Raw genomic sequence first — 24,076 nt, 5'->3', positions numbered from 1 at the left:
ATTCCGACCTGTCTAAACCTGATGAAAGGAATTATTTCTTTGGGAAAAATTAGGGACCGCTGCCTACGACTGGGCAGAATAAATTAAGGCGTACACTTTAGAAGCAATCAGACTTTAAAGTGACGACCTTAGTCAAAATTCATAAGTCTGAAATTTCCTGAAAGAGGAGTCTAGACTTCGGAGGAGGCCTAAAGACAATATTGCTCTCCTTGTTAAACAAGAAAAGGACCAGGAGACCGTCTTGTAAAAGAAAGACAGGTTTTAATGCTCGGAAGCGTATGTTCTGAAAGAGAACATCAACAAGGTACGCAAATTTAGTTTCACGTAATATTCTATTATTTGATTGCTTGTTTTATACAAATGTGTTTTCTATGATTAGGTTTCCATATATGTATCGTTTATTCAATTTCATGGAAATGTGTTGATGCTAGAGTTTTTGTGCAATTTATGTTATTCAATTTCATGGAAAGTGTTGATGCTAGAGATGTTATGCGATTTAATTTTTATTCATTTTCATGGAAAGTGTTTATGCTAGAATTGTTATGCAATTTACCTTTCAATTTTACAGTTATTAGTTCATTGGTAGAACTGATTGCATACGATCCAAATGTTCATATATGTAGGATTTCAAAGGATTATTTGCAATAACTTCCTTTGTTAGGACAATACTTACCTAATTATATCTGATTTTGTAATGTTTGTATAATCTTGTAGGTTAAGGATTGCTGCGAGTTACAATTTGTGAATTTCATGCAATATCAATCGAACATGTAGTTGCATATGTAAAAGAATACGGCAATATTCAATAGACGCTCGCGTGGTAATTTAAGACCTGCCACTGGAAGCAAGGTCACTGTCCAACCATACTAAATTTACACAGTGTGTGGATAGCCAACATGCTCTGAGTAACGTGAGGGAATTTTATGTACGTCTAGAGGGTGGGGTATACAGAAATTTAGGGGTAATTTTGTCCTTTAAGGAATATCTTTATGGGATAGAGACTGGACAGTCTGAAGACAGAAGTCTGAGAAAAAGAATGACGAAGTCAAAATAAAAGGACCAGTAAGTCCATGAATGGCCAAAGCACACAGCTCAGCGAGGATGAACTAGGAGACGTGGATACACTGTCAAGATAGGAAGGTGATGATGCAAATCAGTCGTGGACATTGCGCTCTTTTCACCTTTTATTATGATGATGAAATAAATACAAATTGGACGCGCCTGTTGAATTATATTGATATAATCTAACTTGAATTGGAATTGGCGTTATTAATTTGTTCTAATTAAATGTGTTATTTTCTTGTCAAAGGGGGCTCGTATTGTTTTATTTCTTCCAGGTATTCTCGCTCAGTTCTCTGTTGAAATTATATTCTTCTTTCACTCCCGCCGGGTTATAATATCGAGGGAGGTCATCCTCTAGATAACTCCAGCCAAATCCAATTAACCACCCCTCTTACTAAGAGGGAAACGTTACAAATACTAAACATTATATTCCAAGTCCAAAAGAATATGTTTCATATGAATTCCATATCCTGAATGTGCTGATGTACTAACATTATTAATGTATAACAATGGCATTGTCTAGAACTCTTTTGAATGAATTCACAATAATAACAATAATCACAGAATAATATTTTATTGAAAAGTCAATGAGCTCTTTGTAATCCAACTCTCAAATTATATCTAAACAAAACATTAAATATATCTGCAGAATAACATTAAATAAGAACATAGAAAAATCGGAATGAATTCATTGTTCAACTCATATGCCTTGTATACACTTTAAGGCTCTACGTTGCATTAATTTCCTATTCGATATAGATCTATCTATCAACACCTCCCATTTCACATGTTTCACGATACCTCTCACTGCGACAGAACTCATCAGGCTTAATCATCAAATGTGAAATTACCCCAAACTTGTAAACAGGTTCTTTATTAATATTGATTTTGAAATGAGTCAACACATATTAAGGTACCTTCATTGCAATCTTAAGTAATGCACCAAAAAGGAAAAAACAATATATACGTACCAATATAGGTATTATTTAATGTGAGACGGGCATAGCAATATATATATATATATATATATATATATATATATATATATATATATATATATATATATATATATATACCTCTCCCTCGATAACTCGTACACAACAGTGTCCACAAGACCGCATTATAAGCGAGGGCGCGAGTTACCGAGGTACCTCCAAAAATTGAAAATTCGCTTCGACATCGAGAAAACCGAGGGAGGGGGAGGCGTTAGGGAATTGGGCTGTTTACTGACTGAATCCTCATTTTACAATCACGTCGATAACAATTTTTAATAAATTGCTTTTTCTAATGAAGTTGTAAAAGATCGTTCCAACTGGTTTCAACAACCATCACATGTGCGCGAAAAATCTGTGTAACACGTCAATGCTTTTTATTTTATTGATGAGTCTAATTCCCATAGTGGTGTTTAATAGTATCCTGCCAAATCGGGAGTCCACAGAGCAGGGAACTAGACTAAATGTTGATATACCCCGAAACAAGAATCCTTTTTTAAAAAACAAAAACAAAAAGGGCGACATTTATTTCATGAAACGATCTTCTATGTCGAAACTCATTTTTTGTATTGTTCACTTAGTACAATATTGATGTCGTGATTTCTTTGGAAGTATTAATGAAACTTCTTATCATCCTTGAGGATATCTCTAAGTGCCAGTTCAAAAATTCTCTGAAACTCGCTTGCCCACAATGGTCCGTATCTGTGAAAACAAGCTCTTTATTTTACGAAGTATTCATTTCGCTTGGCTGCATTGCTATCTTTGATAACAGTTATGAAAGAGTACACGATACCATTTATAACAGTGTTCGATTATTCAAATGAAGCGAGTTCACACGACATACGACCGGGATCACTAGATTTTAAGTTTATAAGATTTTTTAGCCTTTTAACTTTTCTTTTATTCCACCTCCTTTATTTGATTCAAAAGACATAATTAACGTGATAATACAAAGGAGTCCAGCTTTTCGTTCAGTGCAATAATACAACAAATACTTCCACAAGTCAGTTATCAAAACACGGTCGGCACTTAATTAGGTTCTCGGAGAAACGCGTGCGGATATACCTGTTAAGAAAGATTGACGCATTTTACGTTTAGTTACAAGAGGACACGTTGCATTTATGATGATTACACTTAAAAGAAACTAAAAGATAGAACTAGAACACAACTTTCAGTTGATAAATAAATTATTTAATTTGTATTTATTTTTTTTAAGTACTGTCTCCACGCGGCGTAAGTGACATTTTCATTGATTGAAATTAACTTAGACAAATATCAGGGTACATATAATCAATTATGGAGGATTACAAATATACACCAAACAGAACTGAAAGTGCTATCCCTGAATTACACAGAAAAATGCTTGATAATACTGACAGAATTTGTATAAATACGAATAAATACAGGTAAGATGCGTACTCTGCGGAGATTTCAGTTGAATTCAGTCAAACGCATGTTCTATTACCGGTTATTGGATTTTTATAATACAAAAACTATCAACACTATTAATTAGATTTTAGTACAGTCGGACATACCTATTAGGAGTAGATTTGATACTCAGATTTCAGTTGACGAAGTCTTGCGCAAGTTATTCATTTATTATTTTTAACATAGAGCTGTACTGGATCACAGTCTATTTAATAAGGAACAAAGATTATGTTATTAATACATTTGTAATCTTACAAATAGGGATTTAAGATGAATTTAATTACAAATAGGGGAATGAAAGAAAGTTGTCACTGATGACAAGATACTGCTTTGAGCAATTGCAGAAAGTAAAATCGCCCCATATAATCAACGGAAATGTAGTAGAGTACATGAATTATCGACTTCAAACTTCCAAAATCTCATCAACAGAATCTAAAGCATGCAAATATGGTTCAATGTCAGAAAGGTCAGCTACGTGAATTCCACTCATTTTGGCATTGAAATAATGCAACTGTTCTTCATTAAGTAGCTCTATTGATGGCACGTCGATATTGTCTTCATCACTTGGCTCAGGTAACGGTGCATCTGGATCCATTCCATACTCTGGTAGAGCGTCCTAAATGAAGAAAATAATACTAATAATAATTTTGTCTGCAATGTATTCATTCATTTTTTATAGTTAAAAAAAAAAAGATTCAAAGACACAATTAAGTTTGGCTCTTAAGAAATGAATTCGTTTAAGAGAATGAGCTACGGTGGCTCAGTTCTAACTTCCAAATATCACCAACAAATGTTAGGCTAAGAGAATAGCATATACTGTCTTGCAGAACCGGCAATAAACAAATTTGTAATTTGGTCTCTGCATGGTAAACTCATGAAAGTTTTTCGTGCTAAAAGAAATTGTTCCTCGATATTGGACAAACAGTTTTCTGAAATTCTAAAATTTTTGTCGAATACTGTCTGTTAAGTTATATAAAGCAGAAATGTTACAATCAGATGTCCTTTAAATGCTATTTATATTGACATGCAGGGAATTTTGCTTTATATTGTTATTGTAATGTTTCGCTGATTGTAAATTTGGTATGTTTTATGAGCTTGATAGAATATATTTCGAAAATACAGGTACTTTCCACTTAACGAAGTAGCACACTGTGAAGTTGTAGTCATTTGTTATGACTTTGGTAATCACATACACTGCTAATTAGAAGCACACACACACACACAGACATTGATAAAATAATGGTAGGTATTTTAAGGAACGTGCAGATTGGATAGTGCCCAGTTTCAAATCTCTTCAGTCTTCCTGGTTTCTTTCTTTACCAATAGGCCACATTGCTTAAAACGAGACAAGCTTCTCACCTGATCTAATTCTTCGAAGTATTCGTTAGCAATTAATTGATTCTCGTTAAATATACGCTGCAGTCCAAGTATAAATAGCTGGCAGGTAGTCTTGTTGTTCTCAGTTCTCAATTTATGATTGTTCCATGAATTCATAAGCTGGAATAGTGTGTCGTTTATCACATTTCTGTACACATAATGCAAGCAGAAGACATGTTTCTCCGAATCTTGGAATAATAGCTGTAAGAAAACCGCGAGTTTCAACTGTACCAATGTTTGAAGCTGTTTCTGTTCCAAGATTATTAATATTTATCTCACAAACATGTTCAGATCCTAAATATCTGATTAAGATTGTTAGAATCTTGCACTATATAGTCCTGTCACTGTTTTGTGTTTTCATGTGCACATTTGAAGGACAAGGGAGTCCTTTGGGTGTTCCGATAGATGTACCCGGCATTATGTGTTCAACATTGCATATGAGATGGAAATACTCCCCTAACTCGATGCTACTAAACGTTTTAATGTCCAAAACAAAATGTCAAAATCCTAATAAATAGTTAGTCATAAACATTCATGTCATTTAACCTCTTTACATCAACCAGAGTCGATTATGTCAAATTTCATGATCGTAAGTTGTAATAGGTTGAAGAATAGAGTTTATAAATGTATCCCCCTAACTTTGCATTTGTCTGCGATGGCTACTTTTTACTTCGACAAAAATATTCAAGCTTACCAGAGCATTAAACAATTGTTATGTTCTGCTAACGTCAGTACAATTAATTTTATTTTAATTGCCAATTATTGATAAGTTTACCAACTGCATGAAATATTACCTCAAATTGTGTTAGTGTTAAAGAGTTAGACACCGTCTACGTCGGCATTTTGCAAGCCATTACATTTAGATGCATATATTATCAAATCATCTGGGCACATTAAGCAATTAATATGAATATCATATAACACGACAAGATCACATGAGGAACAAAACATGTCTGAGAAATTATTTGTATATGCGTTATTTCATCAACTTGACCCACTACTATATGTCATTTCCAACATGATAGACTTGTAAAAATCGGGAAAATAAGCACCAAATTTACCCTTTTCTAATCATCATTAACGTCCAAGATTAACATGTACTGAATGAATATCGTTAATAATACTTACATTAACAAGTAACTAACTGCCATTGATGGATCTGATGTTATGATGTCTTTGCCGAATTTTCGTGTTATACGTCCGAACTATTTAAGAGAACTGATTGAATTTTTTATGCTGTAACTTTTTTCCTTCCAATAAAATGTGTTCAGAATTGAAAGGTTTTATCTTGGAGATGCTAAGATATAGAAAATTTGGAGTAAAATTATGTGTCTTTTAATTTTAGGATTTCGGAGCCTAGGAAATTAAATTAACAAAACTTTGGGTACTGAGAATTAGAGATTACACACAACTTTATTGTTAGCACATGTAATATAACTGAGTGGAACACTACCGTATCAGTTTGTGATTGCCATCCATATGTCACAGGGCAAGAGGGGACGGAACTGAATAAACCCTTCGCTGCCTCAATTGTTGTCCAACCGGATCTACATTTCTAACTGCTCTCCTTATTCTCTCTCTTTGTACATGGATACCTTGTGAAATGAGATGACATTCGATTGTCTTTAAACCTAAAGAAACAAGTATTTAAAACATGACTACAAACATTGAATTCATAAAAAAACCATTATTTATTTATCTGCAGATATAACATTTACAGTCTGTACCATTCCAGGATATAATTAAGGATCTAAATGAATTAAAATGTGATTGGTCTCTTAGGTGATTCTTTTGCTGATTCCACAGAATGACAGTTGCATACATAAGCTATTTGTTTGCCATACAATGGGGTTTTCATTGTTGGGGCAATTAACATAATTCACTATCTAAAATTGTATTTATAAACAAATATTTATTATATTCTTATAACATATAAAATTATCCAAACATTGGGAAGCGCACACTTATTCAGAATTTGAAAGTCTCTAAATTCATGACCTAAGGTGCACACTTTCAGGGTTGTCAGTTTTGCTTTAAGAGTTAATGATAAATGCTTGTGTAAATAATCATACTCACACCTATAAGCACGCTTTTGTTGTTGTATTTTTCAAGCTTAGTAGTGTTCAGGTCGCTGCAGAAGTAGCAGGCCACTGGACTGAATTTGAAATTTGATAGGATAAATGTATGCAAGATCGCTTGTTTGTTGAATCTGATTAACTTCGGACCAATCCTTTCAAATGCCTTTAAGCTTTCCCACAAAGATTTCATTTTACATGCAAATCGAACTGCACTTGTTAGTCTATGACAATCACCGGCAGTTTAACGATATCGGCACAGTTTATGAAAGCACTGATCATGTTTTCGTCTGTTTAAATACCATTCTTGTTGCAAATAAAAATGAGAGTTTTTAACACACGTCAGTTATTATAGCCCCATGCCGAAATATCTTTTAGTCGGCACTTGGGCTATGTTGGGCAAAGTCGCTGTAGGGAAAAATGACCAGGAGTCACTACAAAGTTAGAGTCGTTAATTGATCTTTAAAAACAGTTGCGGAAAAGCAAAGCCCCATCCCCAATTAAAATTTCAAAACTGATATAACAATATACACATCAATGAACATAAATAACAACTATTTTACTGTACACAGAGAAGTCATTTAGTTGAAGAAAAAGAACTCTTACCTGAACGAGGAAAGTTGTTGATTATTGAACGCACCATCGATATGAGCTCATTGTCACTTATATCACTGAATCGTATCCCATGAGTCAAGCGGAAGTTTGCTAGTCTCCGCTCTACAGTTCTCCTGCTTACCCCAAGCAAACTTGCCATATCTCCTGATGCAAACTAATTTTCTGGAGAAAAATTAATACATACGTGATTACAAATAATTTTCCAAAGCACGAGAAAGATTTTCCATATAAAGGTTTATGTTATGTGGATGTAATAGAGAGAATATAGATCGGTTAGTAATATCGAAAACACAAAATTTCAGCGTATAAAAAGCATTAACAGTCACTATAGACACATTTTAATTATATGTGTAAGATAATACAAAATTTGCACCAGGAAGACGTTTTGAGCTGAAGCGCGATCAGGATGGTTCAAAATCATCTGAGTTCTTGGGCAAACGTGTGCAAACATCATAAGGTATATAGTATAGTTATTCTTACTCGATCAAGTCTTAGCCACTTAACTTCTATTCCAAATACCCAACTAATGAAGTTTCAAACAGGAAAAGAGAATAATAATGTTCAAACAGCGCGTGTAATTCTGATGCATGAAAACAGATGACGTCAATAAAAAGACACGAGGTCAAAGCACGCTGAGATTGGCCAATCACGTGTGACGTTTTATAAAGTGATGCAAACACCATATGAATATAAACTGTCAGACAGATTTTTTTAAAAAAAAATATGTTTTACAGCATTTGGTAATAAAAATGTTATTTAATTAAAACGAAAATAAAAGCAATGGTTATTTTGAGACGCATAGGATATATGTTTCTTATAATATCCTATCTTTTTATACTTTCTGCTTGAGGAAAGTTTTGCGTTATGAAATAATTCAATTATTTTGAAAAAATGCACTACATGACTATATATATATATATATATATATATATATATATATATATATATATATCATATGGAATAAAGAATCATGCAAACAAACCAAAGAAAACCCAATTTCTCTTATAATGTACGGTGGTAAAAGTATCGATTGTGGAATAGCATGTGAAGTCTGGCAGTACTATATATTAAATTTCAATACATGGTTCTTTAAGGACTAAAATATTCGTACATGCTCCCATTTATTTGCAAACCTGCCAACACACACACACACACACACACACACACACACACCGATGTTAAAACGAAAATGCATCAAGGATATAAACAAAAATCGCAAAACTTAGTCATTTAATTCATAATTTCTAACCTGATTGTCTCCAAAGAGTGCCATGCACTGTCATTTTGTTGGCGTTTCGAATCAAACGTGAGTTTTGTAAGTAACATAGTCGCCATATTTGCATAGGCAAGTATATGTTTTTAAGCAACATGGGTAATGTAGTTCACCGTCTTTGATAATTTTATTAATTCCGGAAATTTTTGGTGTTACATGTCTCTAGCATGTGTATACAAGAGTTGTCCTTTTCATTTGCTCAGTTTGGTCACGAAATATTAAACATAGACATTTTTAATGAAATGGACTGTTCTATTAACCAGAAAAGGTCAGTGAGCAATCTGTCGCTTGTTTAGATCGAGAGCGTCCGTTTGATTTAAAATGCCAATAGGTCCGCAGTGTTAGGGAACTATTATCAACTGTAAGTTAGAAATTATAAATCAGTGAATGAAATTACTTAATTTCGTGCATCTTTACGTCCTTGATACTTTTTTATTGTAAAATTTGTAACGGGGTACAAACAAACGGGCTGGTGTGCGAATAATATACTCAGTGGCATTACCTAACTGATATTTACCATTTATCATTTCCTAAGTGTTGTTGCATAAACAGCTTAAATCCCGATACCTTATAATATTCAGGATAACGAAATCATTTAGCCAGACGGACAGATAATGATACTCAAGAAAGAATGTCATGTCTTACAATATTGAAAACTATCAACGCTTAAAAATGACACCTCTATGATTTGCTTGCATACGGAAGCATTATCAAATATTGTGCATGAACATCAGAAAAATAAAGAAGTTGGAAGCAGTAAACACTGCTTATGTGTTAGGGGATAACAATGGAACATGTAAATATAATATACAGCATGTTAGTGTGTCAGTTAAGAAATTACCGATGAACAATTGTAGTTGTTCCTTTCTTATGTCATAAAGAGGTCTGCCCCATGCCCAGTATAGACTTGCGAGGCCCTGTACCGGTGGTCTTCGCTGACTGGCATAGAATTGATATCGGTTTTGTCAAGGATACAACGAGCTTGTCCAAGTAGCTCAATCACTTCGACAGGCACTGATACATCCTGCAGGGAGTCCTCCTTTAAAATCTCAATTCCACGTACCTGAGTCCTTATAATGTTCTCTGCTTCCATCCTATTTGACATGCGCTCTTTACACTTTCTCAATTCTTCCATGATAAAGTTTACTATCGACACCAATCATGTTGAGCCAGAATACATTTTTGTGGTAACATATCATCATAGTGAAATGGAATTCAAAAGTACCCCATTATCAAGAATGGCAAAACTTTCTTTAGAGTCGATTGCGTCCATTTGTCATTTCAGGCAATGGAATTGTGTTGATTTGAAGAGGCAATGAACTGAAAGTGATAAATGTTTCAATAGCTATAAAATCACACATTCATCGCAAGTAGTGAAGCTATTACATGTGGATAAAGCGTTTTTCCTGGACCAACGAGTGAATAATTGTGAGAAATGCTAAATATTACGGTGTTATTTCCAATTCAACATATTTAATCATTTTCGTATGTTATTTTCAAAATATCACTTTTAAATCACGAGATTGTTGAAAACATAACTCCAGCCTATGTGGAATGCTATCTATGCTATTATACGTAACAGCAATTGAAATTCTAAGTATAAGAATAAGACTAAATAGGAAGATTGAAGGTATTACAGTTCCAAATGTAAAAGACGAAATAAAAATGCTACAGCATGCAGACGATTGTACAAACTTTATTATAGACAAAATTCCTTTAAACACCTAGAGAAGGAATTAGAACAATTTGGTAAGGCCTCTGGGTCATAAATAAATCATGAAAAGACTGAAATACTGAAAATAGGGAGCTAGAGAGGAAATCACTCAGGATTACCACCACGCCTAATTAAAGAAAGAGTGAATGCATTGGGCATTTATTTTGGGATAAGAGAAGAACAAGAAAACTATAAAAATATGAAACAGAAATTAGAAACGAATGTGAACACATGGGCACTTACGCCATTATGTCTAATGGAATGGGCCCAAGTGGCCAAAACGTACACTTACGCGAATATAAATTTTATTACCAAGTCTATTGACATAGAAAATACAAATTTAGAAAAACTAGATAAGGAGATTATTAATTACATATGGGATTTTAAGACCCACTACGTCAAGAGGGAAACTTTCAATAGAGCACAAGAGAGGGGGAACTAGCACTCTCCAACCCCATTTGGATAAAGACTGCAAATATTATAAATATATTTAAAAAGATTAAAGCAATACCAACATCACCATGGGAGGGAATATACGTCTACTGGTTTGGGTTCACAATGAGAAACAGGGGGGACATTTATAAAAATAATAAACTTGTAAAAAAAAACTAGAAATGCCAATAAAATTTAGACATATCAAAGAAATACTAACCAAATATAGGGATATAAAAAGTTTATGGGACCAGGAGGAAAACTAACATATAGATACATTTGAGAGGAAATAACAAAAGAAAAACTAAAAGTAAAGTAGAACAGGAGAACATAGAGATTAACTGGAAAAGAGCATGGGGGCACTGGACCAAATATGCTCCCTAAAAATACAAAGCCTCTGCTTCAAATGCATGTACAATGCATGGTTGATAGGAGAGGTATCAGTGAGACGCGACATGGTCAGAGTATCGCCAAAATGTCCACTGTGTAAAAAAAGCCCCTTTTAGTAAACTACACACAATGATACAGTACGAGAGCAGGAAAACATGTAAATTGAAATTGATAGAAGAAATAAACAAAGGGGGGAGATATCAAAAGGCAAATATATATATGGATGGAGACTTCAATAAAAAAACTTTATACAAAATTACAGAGTACATAGCAGACACCATGATGGCCTGTGGGCAAATAATTGTGATAAAGAGATAAAGAGAAGTATAAGGGAAAAAAGTGATTTTCTTTCTATCTTTTGTGGATTGTTTTTTTCTTTCTTTTTTCTTTTTTTTAATTTATATATATATATATATATATATATATATATATATATATATATATATATATATATATATATATATATAATTCTTACCTAACTTAGAAAACGTAATGACACAATATACAAAGATACAGGGAACCTACATGGGGAAAGTAAAGACTATGATTTCATGGGGCTAAGTCACATGGCGCTACGCGAAGTGGACAGGCCCATGAAAGAGTTTTGAAAAAATTCTCCATGAAGAGCATAAACAGACCAAACTCAGACATAAAATACAAACAGGGGCTAATTCATAGTTTAAAATTTTACTTACTCTTTATCTATCTTAAAACCATACAGCTCCCGTACTGTATGGTCTGACCAACCCACATGTGGAAAATAAACAATTTTGGATTCTTTCTAATAAAATATTTAGATATATTAATAAAAGGAGGCCTAACTCGACTCAGGAGAAATACAATGAAAATAAAGAAGTGAGGACCTTGCATCGAGCGTAACCTACCTATTGAGTGATACTACTAGAGCTACCGCGAGGAACGACACATTAAATTAGATTAAAGCAATAGAAAAAAATTCCCAACAAAAAACAAGGGGGAAAAAAATGGAAAAAAATATAGTACACCGTTCCATCGTCAAAATTCAAAAACCAAAACTATTTAATCGAATATATCAATAGAATACATCGGATCCTAAAGCCAAATTAGTAGAAAAGAAATACAACTGGGAAAAATAACACTGAATCTAAAATTGCGGTCTCAAACATATATATAAAATAGCATACACACAATACAGCATCACTACATATAGCAGATACTGAGACCTAGGCGACCTCGAGCAAAGGTCACAAAAAATACAAGAGAAGGAACTTCGAACAAGGTGAAAAAACACAGGCTTGGACGAACAACCATTTAGACAACATTAAGGAAACATAAATACCCCATCAAAAATTCTAAGACTAAATTTTTTATATAAAATTCTATTTTAAAATAAAACATACTACATATCTGAGGGGGAAACACAAAAACATAAACCTTTTCAGTTTTTTGGAACTGGGGGGGCATCTGTCTGGTCCCCCTCCCCCCCCCCCCAAGTAATTAACAGCAATCCAACAGCCATCAAAAACCACCTAGCTATGACTTGGAAAGGAACTACTATCACAATTTACCTTACACTCTCAATTTGACCAGCTAGAAAAAAGAAGAAAGAAACATAATATAGAACAAAGCTAAAATTGGAAAAGAATTACTATCCAAATTGCCTCAACACACTTAATCTACCCAAACAGCATTATCTCAGAGGGAACGTTGCCCTCACCCACAACATCAGATGAAGTTTCAGTAAAAAATTTCAAATAACATTTTGTGCTTGCGAAGCGCAGATGTCCACACTTACCTGCTGGACTATTCATAGTAAAATTAAATATGTTTTGCTTTCGTAAGTATGTTAATACAAACTCGAATATGATTAGTATTCCTATATATGGTGCAGCACAATAAGGTGTACATATAGTACAGCACAATAAGGTGTATATCCAGTACAGCACAATAAGGTGTAGATACAGTACAACACAATAACGTGTAGATACAGTACAGCATAATAAGATGTAGATATAGTACAGCACAATAAGGTGTAGATATAGTACAGCACAATAAGGTGTACACACAGTACAGCACAATAAGGTGTAGATACAGTACAGCACAATAAGGTGTAGATACAGTAGAGCACAATAAAGTGTAGATACGTTACAGCACAATAAGGTGTAGATACAGTACAGCACAATAAGGTGTAGATACAGTGCAACACAATAACGTGTAGATACAGTGCAGCATAATAAGATGTACATATAGCACAGCACAATAAGGTGTATATATAGTACAGCACAATAAGGTGTACACACAGTACAGCACAATAAGGTGTAGATATAGTACAGCACAATAAGGTGTAGATACGTGACAGCACAATAAGGTGTAGATACAGTACAGTACAATAAGGTGTAGATACAGTGCAGCACAATAAGGTGTAGATATAGTACAGCACAATGAGGCGTAGATACAATACAGCACAATAAGGTGTAGATATAGTACAGCACAATAAGGTGTACATACAGTAATGCACAATAAGGTGTAGATACAGTACAGCACAATAAGGTGTACATATAGTACAGCACAATAAGGTGTACATACAGTACAGCACAATAAGTTGTACATATAGTACAGCACAATAAGGTGTACATAGAGTACAGCACAACAAGATGTACATATAGTACAGCACAACAAAGTGTACATATAGTACAGCACAACAAGTTGTACATATAGTACAGCACAATAAGATGTACATACAGTAGAGCAAAATAATGTGTACATATAGTACAGCAAAATACATATAGCAAAGTTAGGAGCTACCACGACTAATAATAATAATAATAATAATAACATTATTATTATTATTATTATTATTAGAAGAAGAAGAAGAAGCATAACAGAATTAGAAATAGATAAAGCGATTTACCAATTAACTAGGAATAAAGGTTCTGGGTTAGATTGGATAACGCCCGAGTTTTATCAAAAGTTCAAAAAAATTTTAATTCCAATAACGAAAATTCTCAACAATATCATTTATTAAAAAAATCAAGAAATGATAGAAGGTATGAAAACAGAAGTTATTACACTCATCTTCACAAACAAAGGCTAGACTTCAGACCTAAACTATTGGAGACCAGTCTCGTTACTTAATATTGATTGCAAAATACTCAGTAAATATTTAGCAAATAGAGTTAAACCAATAATAAGGGTACATAAAATATCCAAACCAAACGTATGGTGAAGAAGGCAGAAATATACAGAATAATATACTTTCAATAAAGACAATAATAGATTATATGGAAACATCTAATATTGATGGTGCTTTAATCCTCATTGATCAGGAGAAGGTGTTTGATAGGGTAGAAATGAGTTATATTTTGCAGATAATGCATAAATTTGGATTTGGAAATGTATTCCAAAACTGGATCAAAACACTTTATAAGAATATAAAATCATTGGTACAGACCAATGGTGCAAAAACCAATCCGTTCTCAGTAAACGGTTCTGTAAGACAGGGGTTTTCCACTATCTATGTTAATGTACGAAACAGGGATAGAGGCACTACATAATGCAATCCAAAATCATAAAAGAATCCGAGGAGTAAGAGTAACTAACATGAGGGAGGAGTGTAAAACCTTCCAACATGAGGACGATTGCTCCAACTTCATAACTTCAAAGCAATGGTATAAGTATTTAATGCAGCAGTACAACCTTTTTGGATTAGCCTCGGGTTCAAAGATAAACCGAATTAAAACCGAAATACTACTTATAGGCAAATGAAAGGAGAATTATCAAGCGCTCCCTACAGAACTCATAAGAAATCAAGTTAAAGGACTAGGAATAAATCTAGAGAAAGTCAGTAAAATGCTAAATTTTTTACAAATTAGGAAAAAATTAGAGAAACATGCTATAATATGGAATTATAGGCAAATAAATTTATTTGGAAAAATACAAATTGCGAAATTGTATTTATGCAACTCGATTTGGTACGAATTTGACGTATCGGACTTTGAATTTATATATCTAAATACATTTGAATCGTTAATAATAAAATTTATACGGAATGGGATCCAAAATTTCCAAAATACACATTATAAAAAGATAGGAAAAATAAAGGACTCAGTCTCATGGACTTGAGTTAAATAAGTAGTAAATTATATTTCCAAATTGAATAAACGTCAGGAAAATCCAGAATATCACTGGCAGGGCATATACCTTTACTGGTTTGGCTTTCTTCTATCCAGTAAGCCTGAAATTTATAGGAATAATAGCATGACAAAATTGCAAGTGCACCCCAAAATAGCGTAAAGAATAACACAAACAATGCAAAATTACAAAACAAGCAAAGAATATTGGACCATGTTTAATAAGAATGAATTGGAAAATATGATAAAACACAATACAAAAGTAAAGCCAAACAAGGTGGAAACACTAAATTTAGAGATTGACTTGAACATAGTATGAAAATCATTGGAAAAAAATAAAAGAGATAAGCAAACAAACGAACATTTACCAATATCTACATGATGTAGGGTGGACAGGTGAAAATGCCCACAAGAGACACCTTATCTCAAACATCCCTCCTTGTCCCATGTGCAAGGGACCACATAGCAAAAAACATAATTTTATACTACAGATCCTTAAATAAACAAAGACAAATATAAAAACTAAAAGTATAAGCAAATTGGGCAATTTTGAGCCCAAAAAATCTTCCTTATACCCATAAAATAACAGACAAACTTTTGTACAGAGAAGTGATAGGCTTCATTTATAATGCTATATAGAAGATAACAGCTTTGGATTACTGAATTATATACTCTGGAAAGCCTATAAGCGGCTAGCAAAAACTCCATCAGAAAAACAAACTAACTTTGAGAAACTAGGCCCCGGAAAAGCCACTTATAATGAGCTTGCTATAAGGACACCGACATACCTCGCACCCCCACCCCCAACCAACAGACAAAGACCCGACTTCGGCATTTGAAACAAATGTAGCCGAAATAGACTCGTTAAACCAGACTATTAGAAATTAATTTCAGACAGAGAGATTTACCGTTCCTCTAAAACAAAGTGCGGGAGAAACTGGACCGAAATCCCGCCAGCTGATGACAGAAGACAGCAGGCGGTGATTAAATTACCAAACAAGACCGAAAAAGCGTGCCCACATAAACCTGCAACGTAATGAGAAACGGTTAACACAGAAGGAACTAACATAAGGACACATACGAGTGATTCATAGTAAATACCACAGGGGAGAATTAGCAGTAAATGACCAGGAAATAGAGCCAAAAAAATACAAAATAATTATTAAACACAGGCAAAACAAGAGCTAATGAAACTTAGCCAAATTGTTTTCCTTATCATGCCTACAAAGAAACAAACCAAAATATCATATTGTCTCCGAAAAGCCATCTTAGGTGCCTAGTAAAATTACACCAGAGACTCTTTTGATCTGCATATTTTCCATCACGTCCGCGTGACGGAAAAATTTCAATCCCATCCCAGGGCAAAAGCAACCGAAGCTTGCTATCTAAATAGAACCCACATGAGTTGATGTAATTAATAACAATGTCATCGTGGTCACTTTGGCTCATATATAACTACATACCGAACAAAATATTTGAAAAATGGAAAATCAGGAGCAGGACTCCCCGAAAGTGAGAGTCTTGCAACTGTAATACAATAGAAAAAAATGGTAAAATATAGAAATAAAGAAATAAAACAATTTGTGACATAATAGTAAACGGAAGCAGGACTCTACAGTGAACAAGCCACTCAGAAGTGACACGCCAATGAGATTTAATGAAAGAATTCTGCAACCGTCCATTTGAGAACTAATGACAATAAATAAACAAAAATGACATCTCTTCCTCTAGACGATCTCAATATGGACATGACGACAGACTGATGACAATATCCACTTTAACAAACATTTTTTCCATCACGTCCGCCTGATGGAAAATTTCAATCCCTTTTCGGGGAGAAAGCAACGAAAGTTTTGATCTATACTAGAACACACATATGACGATTTATTAACGTTGATGTATTACCCTAAGGGTATCACTTACAAATCGGTGATGCTGTTTTATGTTATTTTTAAAAATTTGATAGAATCCATCGCCTTTCGTTGTTAATTTCATACATCATTAGCTAAATTTCAGGTTTATTCAAGCATGATCTGTGCTTCTTCTTCGCCATAAACACTCCAAGAAGGCAACTGTTTATTGTTCACGTATTAGTCTTTCAAAATGTATGACTAAGCCCCCCTCCCCATTTTCAATACATTTGGAAAGGAGTGTGGTGTTTCAAATGCACTAAGAGTCGCGAATCATGATTTCTAATAAAATTATATTCGATCTCCCAGAGGAAAACTAAAAGGAAAAAAAAAACACAACAGTAATATGTTAATGCAAACTAGATTAAATGGAGGAAAAAGAAGATTTCTTACATACAGAACTTGGACGAATAATGTCTATGTACGTATGACCGGTAACATAAGACATACAAAAAGTTGCGGACAACAAATTGTTGGTTTAGTGCGTATGCTACGTTAAGTCATTAAACCTGGTAATTACTATTGATCAAATACGATGAAGATTTAATCTGCTTAGCTGATAATCTAGCTGAGATGACGCATTGAAAACTCGTGCAGTACAAGGCAGATTATAAAATAAAATACACAGACATTCATTAATGTGGATAGTCACTTTATCCTGATTGGAGAACATTGTTCTTGTTTATATCAAATGAGAAGAAACACTAACCTTAGCTGTTAAATGTCGTCTACAAAAATCTCAGCCGAATTCTGTAAATACGCCTGTCGATTGTAAGTCTGCCTAACAGCGCCCCCCTGTGTTTGTTTGGATTTACGCTAGCTGATTTACACTTTGATCAGACCGTTTACATTCCATACATTTCATTTAATACCACATCATTTGGAATATGAGCTGATCATACCAATCTGTTCTTCAGACCATTTCAACTAATGCCAGATCATTTGGAATCTGAATACATCATTTCATTTTTTGGGTTAAATCTTTTAATTCTAGACTACATAATTTAATTTAATACTACGTCATTTGGAAGCAGATTTCATCAATCCGTTTTGTTCTTTAAATCATTTATTTAATACCACATCAATTGGAATCTGAATTCATCATTTCATTTGTTGAGTTAAATCATTTCATTTCATACTACGTAATTTCATTCAATAATATGTCATTTGGAAGCAGATTTCATCAATCCGTTTTGTTCTTTAAATCATTTTATTTAATACCAGACCATTTGGAATTTAAATTCATGATTTCATTTGTTGAGTTAAATCATTTAATTTTAGACTACATCATTTTATTTAATAGCACGTCATTTGGAAGCATATATCATCATTCCGTTTTGTTCTTTAAATCATTTTATTTAATGCCAGATCATTTCATTTAACGCCATATTATTTGAAATCTGAATTCATTATTTCATTTTTGGGGTTCAATCATTTCATTTCATGCTACATCATTTCATATCACACAACATCATTTGGAATCTGAATTCATCATTCCGTCTGATGGGTTAAATGATTTCATTTCACTCTACATCATTTCACTTAATACCACGTCATTTGAAATCTAAATGCATCATTCGGTTTTGTTCGTTAAATCATTTCATGTGACAACACATCATTTGGAATCTGGATTGATCATTTCATTTGCTAGGTTAAATCATTTGATTTCATACTAGATCATTTGATTAATGTAATTTTGGCGGCGACGGCTGCCCATATAAGGCTGCTACTACAGCTTTCCTCTCCCACTATAATGACATCAGCACTTATCATCTCATCAAAAAATATTATTGGAAACACTGCTACTGCTAATGATGTATTTATTGCTTTTACTCCTAAATTAACTGTATGCTATGTTTTATACAACCTCTCTGCTTGCTGTCGCTATTAACACCTCGTTGATATTCATACAAACGCCACCGTTTCAATTTTTTCTTTTACGTCTTTGCTCTTCTTTTGTGTTGTTGACACCAGCAAAGCTGCTGCAGATTCTTACTGATCGATAAAATAAAATCCACCAATAAAATCCACCAATAAAATCCACCTAAAATCCACCAATAAAATCACCAGAGTTGCTGCATCTGCTTTAGTTATTTCATCACTTTCAAAATATGAACAGCATCATATATACTATAAATAGATATGCTCACATGACACATTGGGCCTAAGATATTACTTAATCCATTTGAAATTGCGGCGTTCAGGACGATCTTACAGCAAAGTAGTATGAAACAAAATTATACGATATACCCACCTGCCTAGTGCATAATCCTCATGTCCCGCTGTGCTTGTTAACACGAGCCATCACAGCGTTGACGACATTCACCCCGCTGTGCTCACTAACGTGGGCCATTACAGCGTTGGTGACATTCACTCCGCTGTGCTTACTAATGTGGGCCATTACCGCATTGGTGACATTCACCCCGCTGTGCTTACTAACGTGGGTCATTACAGCGTTGGCAACATTCACCCCGCTGTACTTACTAACGTGGGCCATTACACCGGTGGCGACATTCACCCCCTGTGCTTCCTAGCGTGAATTATTACAGCATTCGCGACATTAACCTTGTTACCTTTGCTAACGTGAGCCATTAGAGCCCTAGCGACATTGACTCCGTTGTGTTTGTTAACGAGGGCCATAACAGCATTGTCGGCAATGACCCCGTTTGGTTTGCTGGAGTGGGCCATTACAGCGTTGCAGACATTACGCCAATGTGTTTGCTAATGTGGGCCATTATGGCGTTGTAGAGATTGATTAAATATATCTGTAACGTGGGTCAGCGTTGTAGACACTGATCCCGTTGTGTTTCCTAACGAGGACCATTACAACGTTGCCAATTTAGACGTTCACTGGCTGTGGTAGTGACGGCGGCGATCTTGGTGATGATGATTGTGGTGGTGATGCAAAGAAAGCGATTATATTAATATTGTTATTCCAACTCCACTATTTCTACATTTGGGTACCGATTTAGCACCCTCTCTTGATATACTATATTTTAAGGTCTGGTCTTAAGGTACAGTTGTCGAAATTAATGAGTATCCAAGCCAGTGCTGGTCATGCTTGATAATTTAAATCATGCTTAACTTTGCTTAGCCAATCAATGTCTTTTTATCGCCTTGAGTTCACTTGTAATGTGTAATTGTGTATAATTCGAGTTATTTATTTACATGTGTTTATTTTGCTTCGAGCTCATGCGAACTTTCCTTTTCATGTGGTCTACATCAGTGACGTTCATAAGCGGAACATCCTCGGTCTTTTCACTAAAGTCGAGAAATAACATTCACGAATAAAGGGAAATGGCCGAGAGCTGTTCGGATCGTAATGTTCGAAGAGTAAATCACATGCTAGGAACGCTTGATCTTATAATGAAAGTCATATAGGTCGTGTATGCGCATTTGCTCATCTTAATTTAAGAATAAATTGTTGTTTATATAATCTAGTACTAAATTTACCCAACCAAAGTCTATTCAGTCCTGAATATCGAATGATCTGCACCTTAACTGTTATCTATAAACTTACAGAGGAAAATTATCGATCGCTATGGACGTTTACAAGGGTTGTACTAAGCTTTGTGAAGAAAAAGAGCACGCCAAGTGTAATCGTCACAATATACAGTAGTACTAATTTGTTAATACTTCAATGTAGCCTTGGGGCCCCGAGTGGTCTAAAGCGCTTTCCGTTACGGATCACTGCCATCTCACCTCTGTCTGCGTGGGCTCGAGTCTAGGATTCGGCCAATGTGGGTATGTGAGAAAGCTTGCAAGTAGCTTCTCGTGGGTGGGTGGTTCTTCCCGGGGGTTTCCAGGGTTCTTCCTCCACCATTAATACTGGCCGCCATGCATAACCTATCGTGTGCTGAAAAATGGCGTTAAACCCCACAACAATAACAACAATGTAGCCTTCACTGTGACATTACAGCGCGCGACATTCAATCCGGATTGTAATGGATCACCCCTTTAGAACGATTCATCTAAAAATGTTCCAGATACATTGATTTTGCCGTGCTTACTTCTTGGGGCGTGTAAATAATGCCCTTCCAACGGGATATTGAGATCCAAATAAAGTGAATAATTGCCATTTGAATGCATGTGTAATCCAATTCTAAAATATTACACCCATTACTGCAATAATCGGTGATGAACGCTTACATGACCTGTACCATGTTTGCTATTGCAAACGTCGTCGAACGCTTGCTCTTAGCAAAGTAGCAAAACGTATAATTGCAACGAAGGTTTACCATCTAAAACTGATCATTTAATCCTATGGTGAGATCATCACATAAACCTTCAGTTAGTATCATCACAGGTGTGTGGCTGATTTATTGGCCTATATCGTGGCATAAACTAATATGCCGAATCACAGCAAACAATGCCCGAGGGCATCATGTAAGCTGTTTGAGTCGGCAACTGATAGCTTATACCACGATAAAGTCAGAAAAGAAATATTAAACCCTTGTAATTGCAAATCTTTATAATTTGATTAATTCTTTTTATTTTGCTTTTCTGATGATATTTCCTATCAGTTTTATAGCCTAATTTAAGCGTACGATTTCTTGTTAAAGGCGTCCGCTACGTGGGTATTTATCGAACAGGGGAGTCTCCATCAAGATATTAATAGCTAAGTAAACATCAAACAAGTAATTCCACCAATGGTAGGTAGCATGCGCGGAAGGCATCATCGACCAAGGTATGCGTAGCGCGTGGAGTTCCTAATAAGAAGGTGATACAATCCTCGCTAGACTGGTTTCCACTCGTAACTCTTACTTTGGGGGGACGATGCTGCCTTCCAGCACAAAAGTCAGACGTTTTATTAATAAAGTACGGTGAAATCTCTGACAACACGAAATCACCTTATCGGTAATATAAATTAATTTAGATTTAGTAAAAGGTTAACCGACGATGATATACAGGAATTCTATTCTGACATGAATTTCTAAAAATATGCGAATTGTTTTGAAGGATTTGCAATCTGCATGCACAGATCAAAATACATTTATTAATTACTAGCGAGCAGCCGGTAGTCCAACCTACAATTTATACACTTACCGGTATTCCTCGTAGCAGTGGAGCTACCGTCGGCTGACAAGGTCTTCTGGTAGTATGTACATTACATTTACGGAGCAAATCTTATGCCTTGTGACTTTTAACTCCACGTGGTATAGCATAATCCTGTCATGTGGCCCTTTTGAATTTCGCGCTGCACATGACTGTTACTAATTACAGGATGTGTCTAAAGCGTACACAGGTTTGTTCCGGAAAGATTTGCATGCTGCACAATTTCAAAGTTTAATGAACAGGTGACATAAGACCCACATATCCTCCATCAGTAACGGAGGTTGATTTATTGAACTAGTCCCACCTAGTCCCATTATCCTGACACCAGGCCGACCAGTTCTAAAAGTCCCGATATCCTGACACAAAACTGCCCAGTCCAAACACGAACCTCTTAATGGGACTCTCCGGCATACATTTTCCCAAATTAACCATGCTTTTATTTTCTCTGTTTGATTCGATGTCGAAACATATTAAAATTAAATTCATATTAAATCTAATATGACTGAAAATCACATGTAAAGGCTGCCAAACTTCGACGTACGTTGGAAGTTACCCGTCTAAAAATAGAGCTTAACTACGCTAATATGATCACGTGACAAATCCAACTATAGTAATCTACGGCACAAGTATGGCGGTTGATGCTTTCAGATTAATGTATGTGATAATAAAAGATTACGTACTGGTGTCGCATATAGGATGAAATAGATGTAACACGCAGAAACGTGCTGTCCTTTATGAATAGCAGTTGTATTATGCTGTTTAAGAGCAGTGGATAAAGCAAGTCGTTTGGTGCTTAATGTCATCATGGGGTCATCTTAAAAAGTTACTGATTGGAAGTGCAAGTTGTAAAATTCTCTCTCTCTCTCTCTCTCGCTCTCTCTCGCGAAATAAAAAAAAAAAAACAACAACAAAAATACTTATCTTGAATTCACACACAGTGCAAGTTTAATGTTAATATGTGAAGATTTATAGGAATATTAAGACCGACGGATCGACAGAGATAGATGGACAAAGCAAATTCCATTTACCTCCAACATAATGTCATGACATTATAAACATAACTATTATAAAAAGATCGTAACTCTTTATTCCTTTAAAAAAAAAATATAGAGAATAACCAAGGGGGTAGGGCTAAACGAAAAATATGTATAAGAAGCAAGTATTGAACACTAGGCTTGGTTTGAAGAAGAAAAAAAAAGCACAGTAAATTAAATAGTAATCTTTAGGTTCAATTTGGTTTAAAGACTTTTTTCCTTTTTGGCAACAAACTCCAGGACTGCCCATTTAGTGTGTGTGTGTGGGGGGGGATATTTTAACACCATAAGGTATAAATTTCTATCCTTCAGGTATCGTTAGAAACACCTCGCTCTAAGTTGTGGAAAAAAGCATATTATATCCAGTTATAGTAGTTAAAAACTGAACTAGTTGGAGGTAAAGAGACGAACAATTTTGATCTGAAAGTAAATCCAAGGTCTGCCTTCCTCCTAGCCAAGATAATTGGTTCGTCCCTTAGTAGAATGTATATTTTCTAAGATCTCTCTCTCTCTCTCAATCTCTCTCTCTCTCAAGTTTGACTTAACTTGCCATTTTAAATTTTAAAAATAATAAAACCTGATGTCGAAGATGCTTGATTACTATGGGAGC

General features: G+C 34.8%; 1 protein-coding gene across 3 annotated transcripts in view; it reads right to left on the bottom strand.

Annotated features, from left to right (window-relative positions):
- Window positions 1–2,143: 2,143 nt before the first annotated feature.
- The window catches only part of LOC149786961 (uncharacterized), a 31,840-nt gene continuing 9,907 nt past the window's right edge, over window positions 2,144–24,076 (bottom strand). Inside the window, exons 2-7 of one of the 3 annotated variants that reach the window (XR_016425239.1) lie at window positions 15,538–15,571; window positions 9,664–10,142; window positions 7,541–7,711; window positions 6,936–7,014; window positions 6,313–6,490; window positions 2,144–4,098 (exon numbers count right to left, since the gene is read on the bottom strand). Coding sequence is in view for 2 of the 3 variants with exons in the window: in XM_089978304.1 (XP_089834430.1) it covers window positions 3,886–4,098; window positions 4,842–4,976 (348 nt within the window). In the remaining variant the exon portion in view is untranslated. Of the gene's footprint in view, window positions 4,099–4,841; window positions 5,642–6,312; window positions 6,491–6,935; window positions 7,015–7,540; window positions 7,712–9,663; window positions 10,143–15,537; window positions 15,572–24,076 lie in introns of those variants that run through there. The other 2 variants (XM_089978305.1, XM_089978304.1) reach the window with 2 other exon arrangements.

This window comes from Sinohyriopsis cumingii, chromosome 12, assembly GCF_028554795.1.
Source record: "Sinohyriopsis cumingii isolate HCF-2022 chromosome 12, ASM2855479v2, whole genome shotgun sequence".
Classification (NCBI taxonomy): Eukaryota; Metazoa; Mollusca; class Bivalvia; order Unionida; family Unionidae; genus Sinohyriopsis; species Sinohyriopsis cumingii.
Note: the sequence above shows the minus strand (reverse complement) of the source record. Positions and strands in the feature narration are given on the sequence as shown.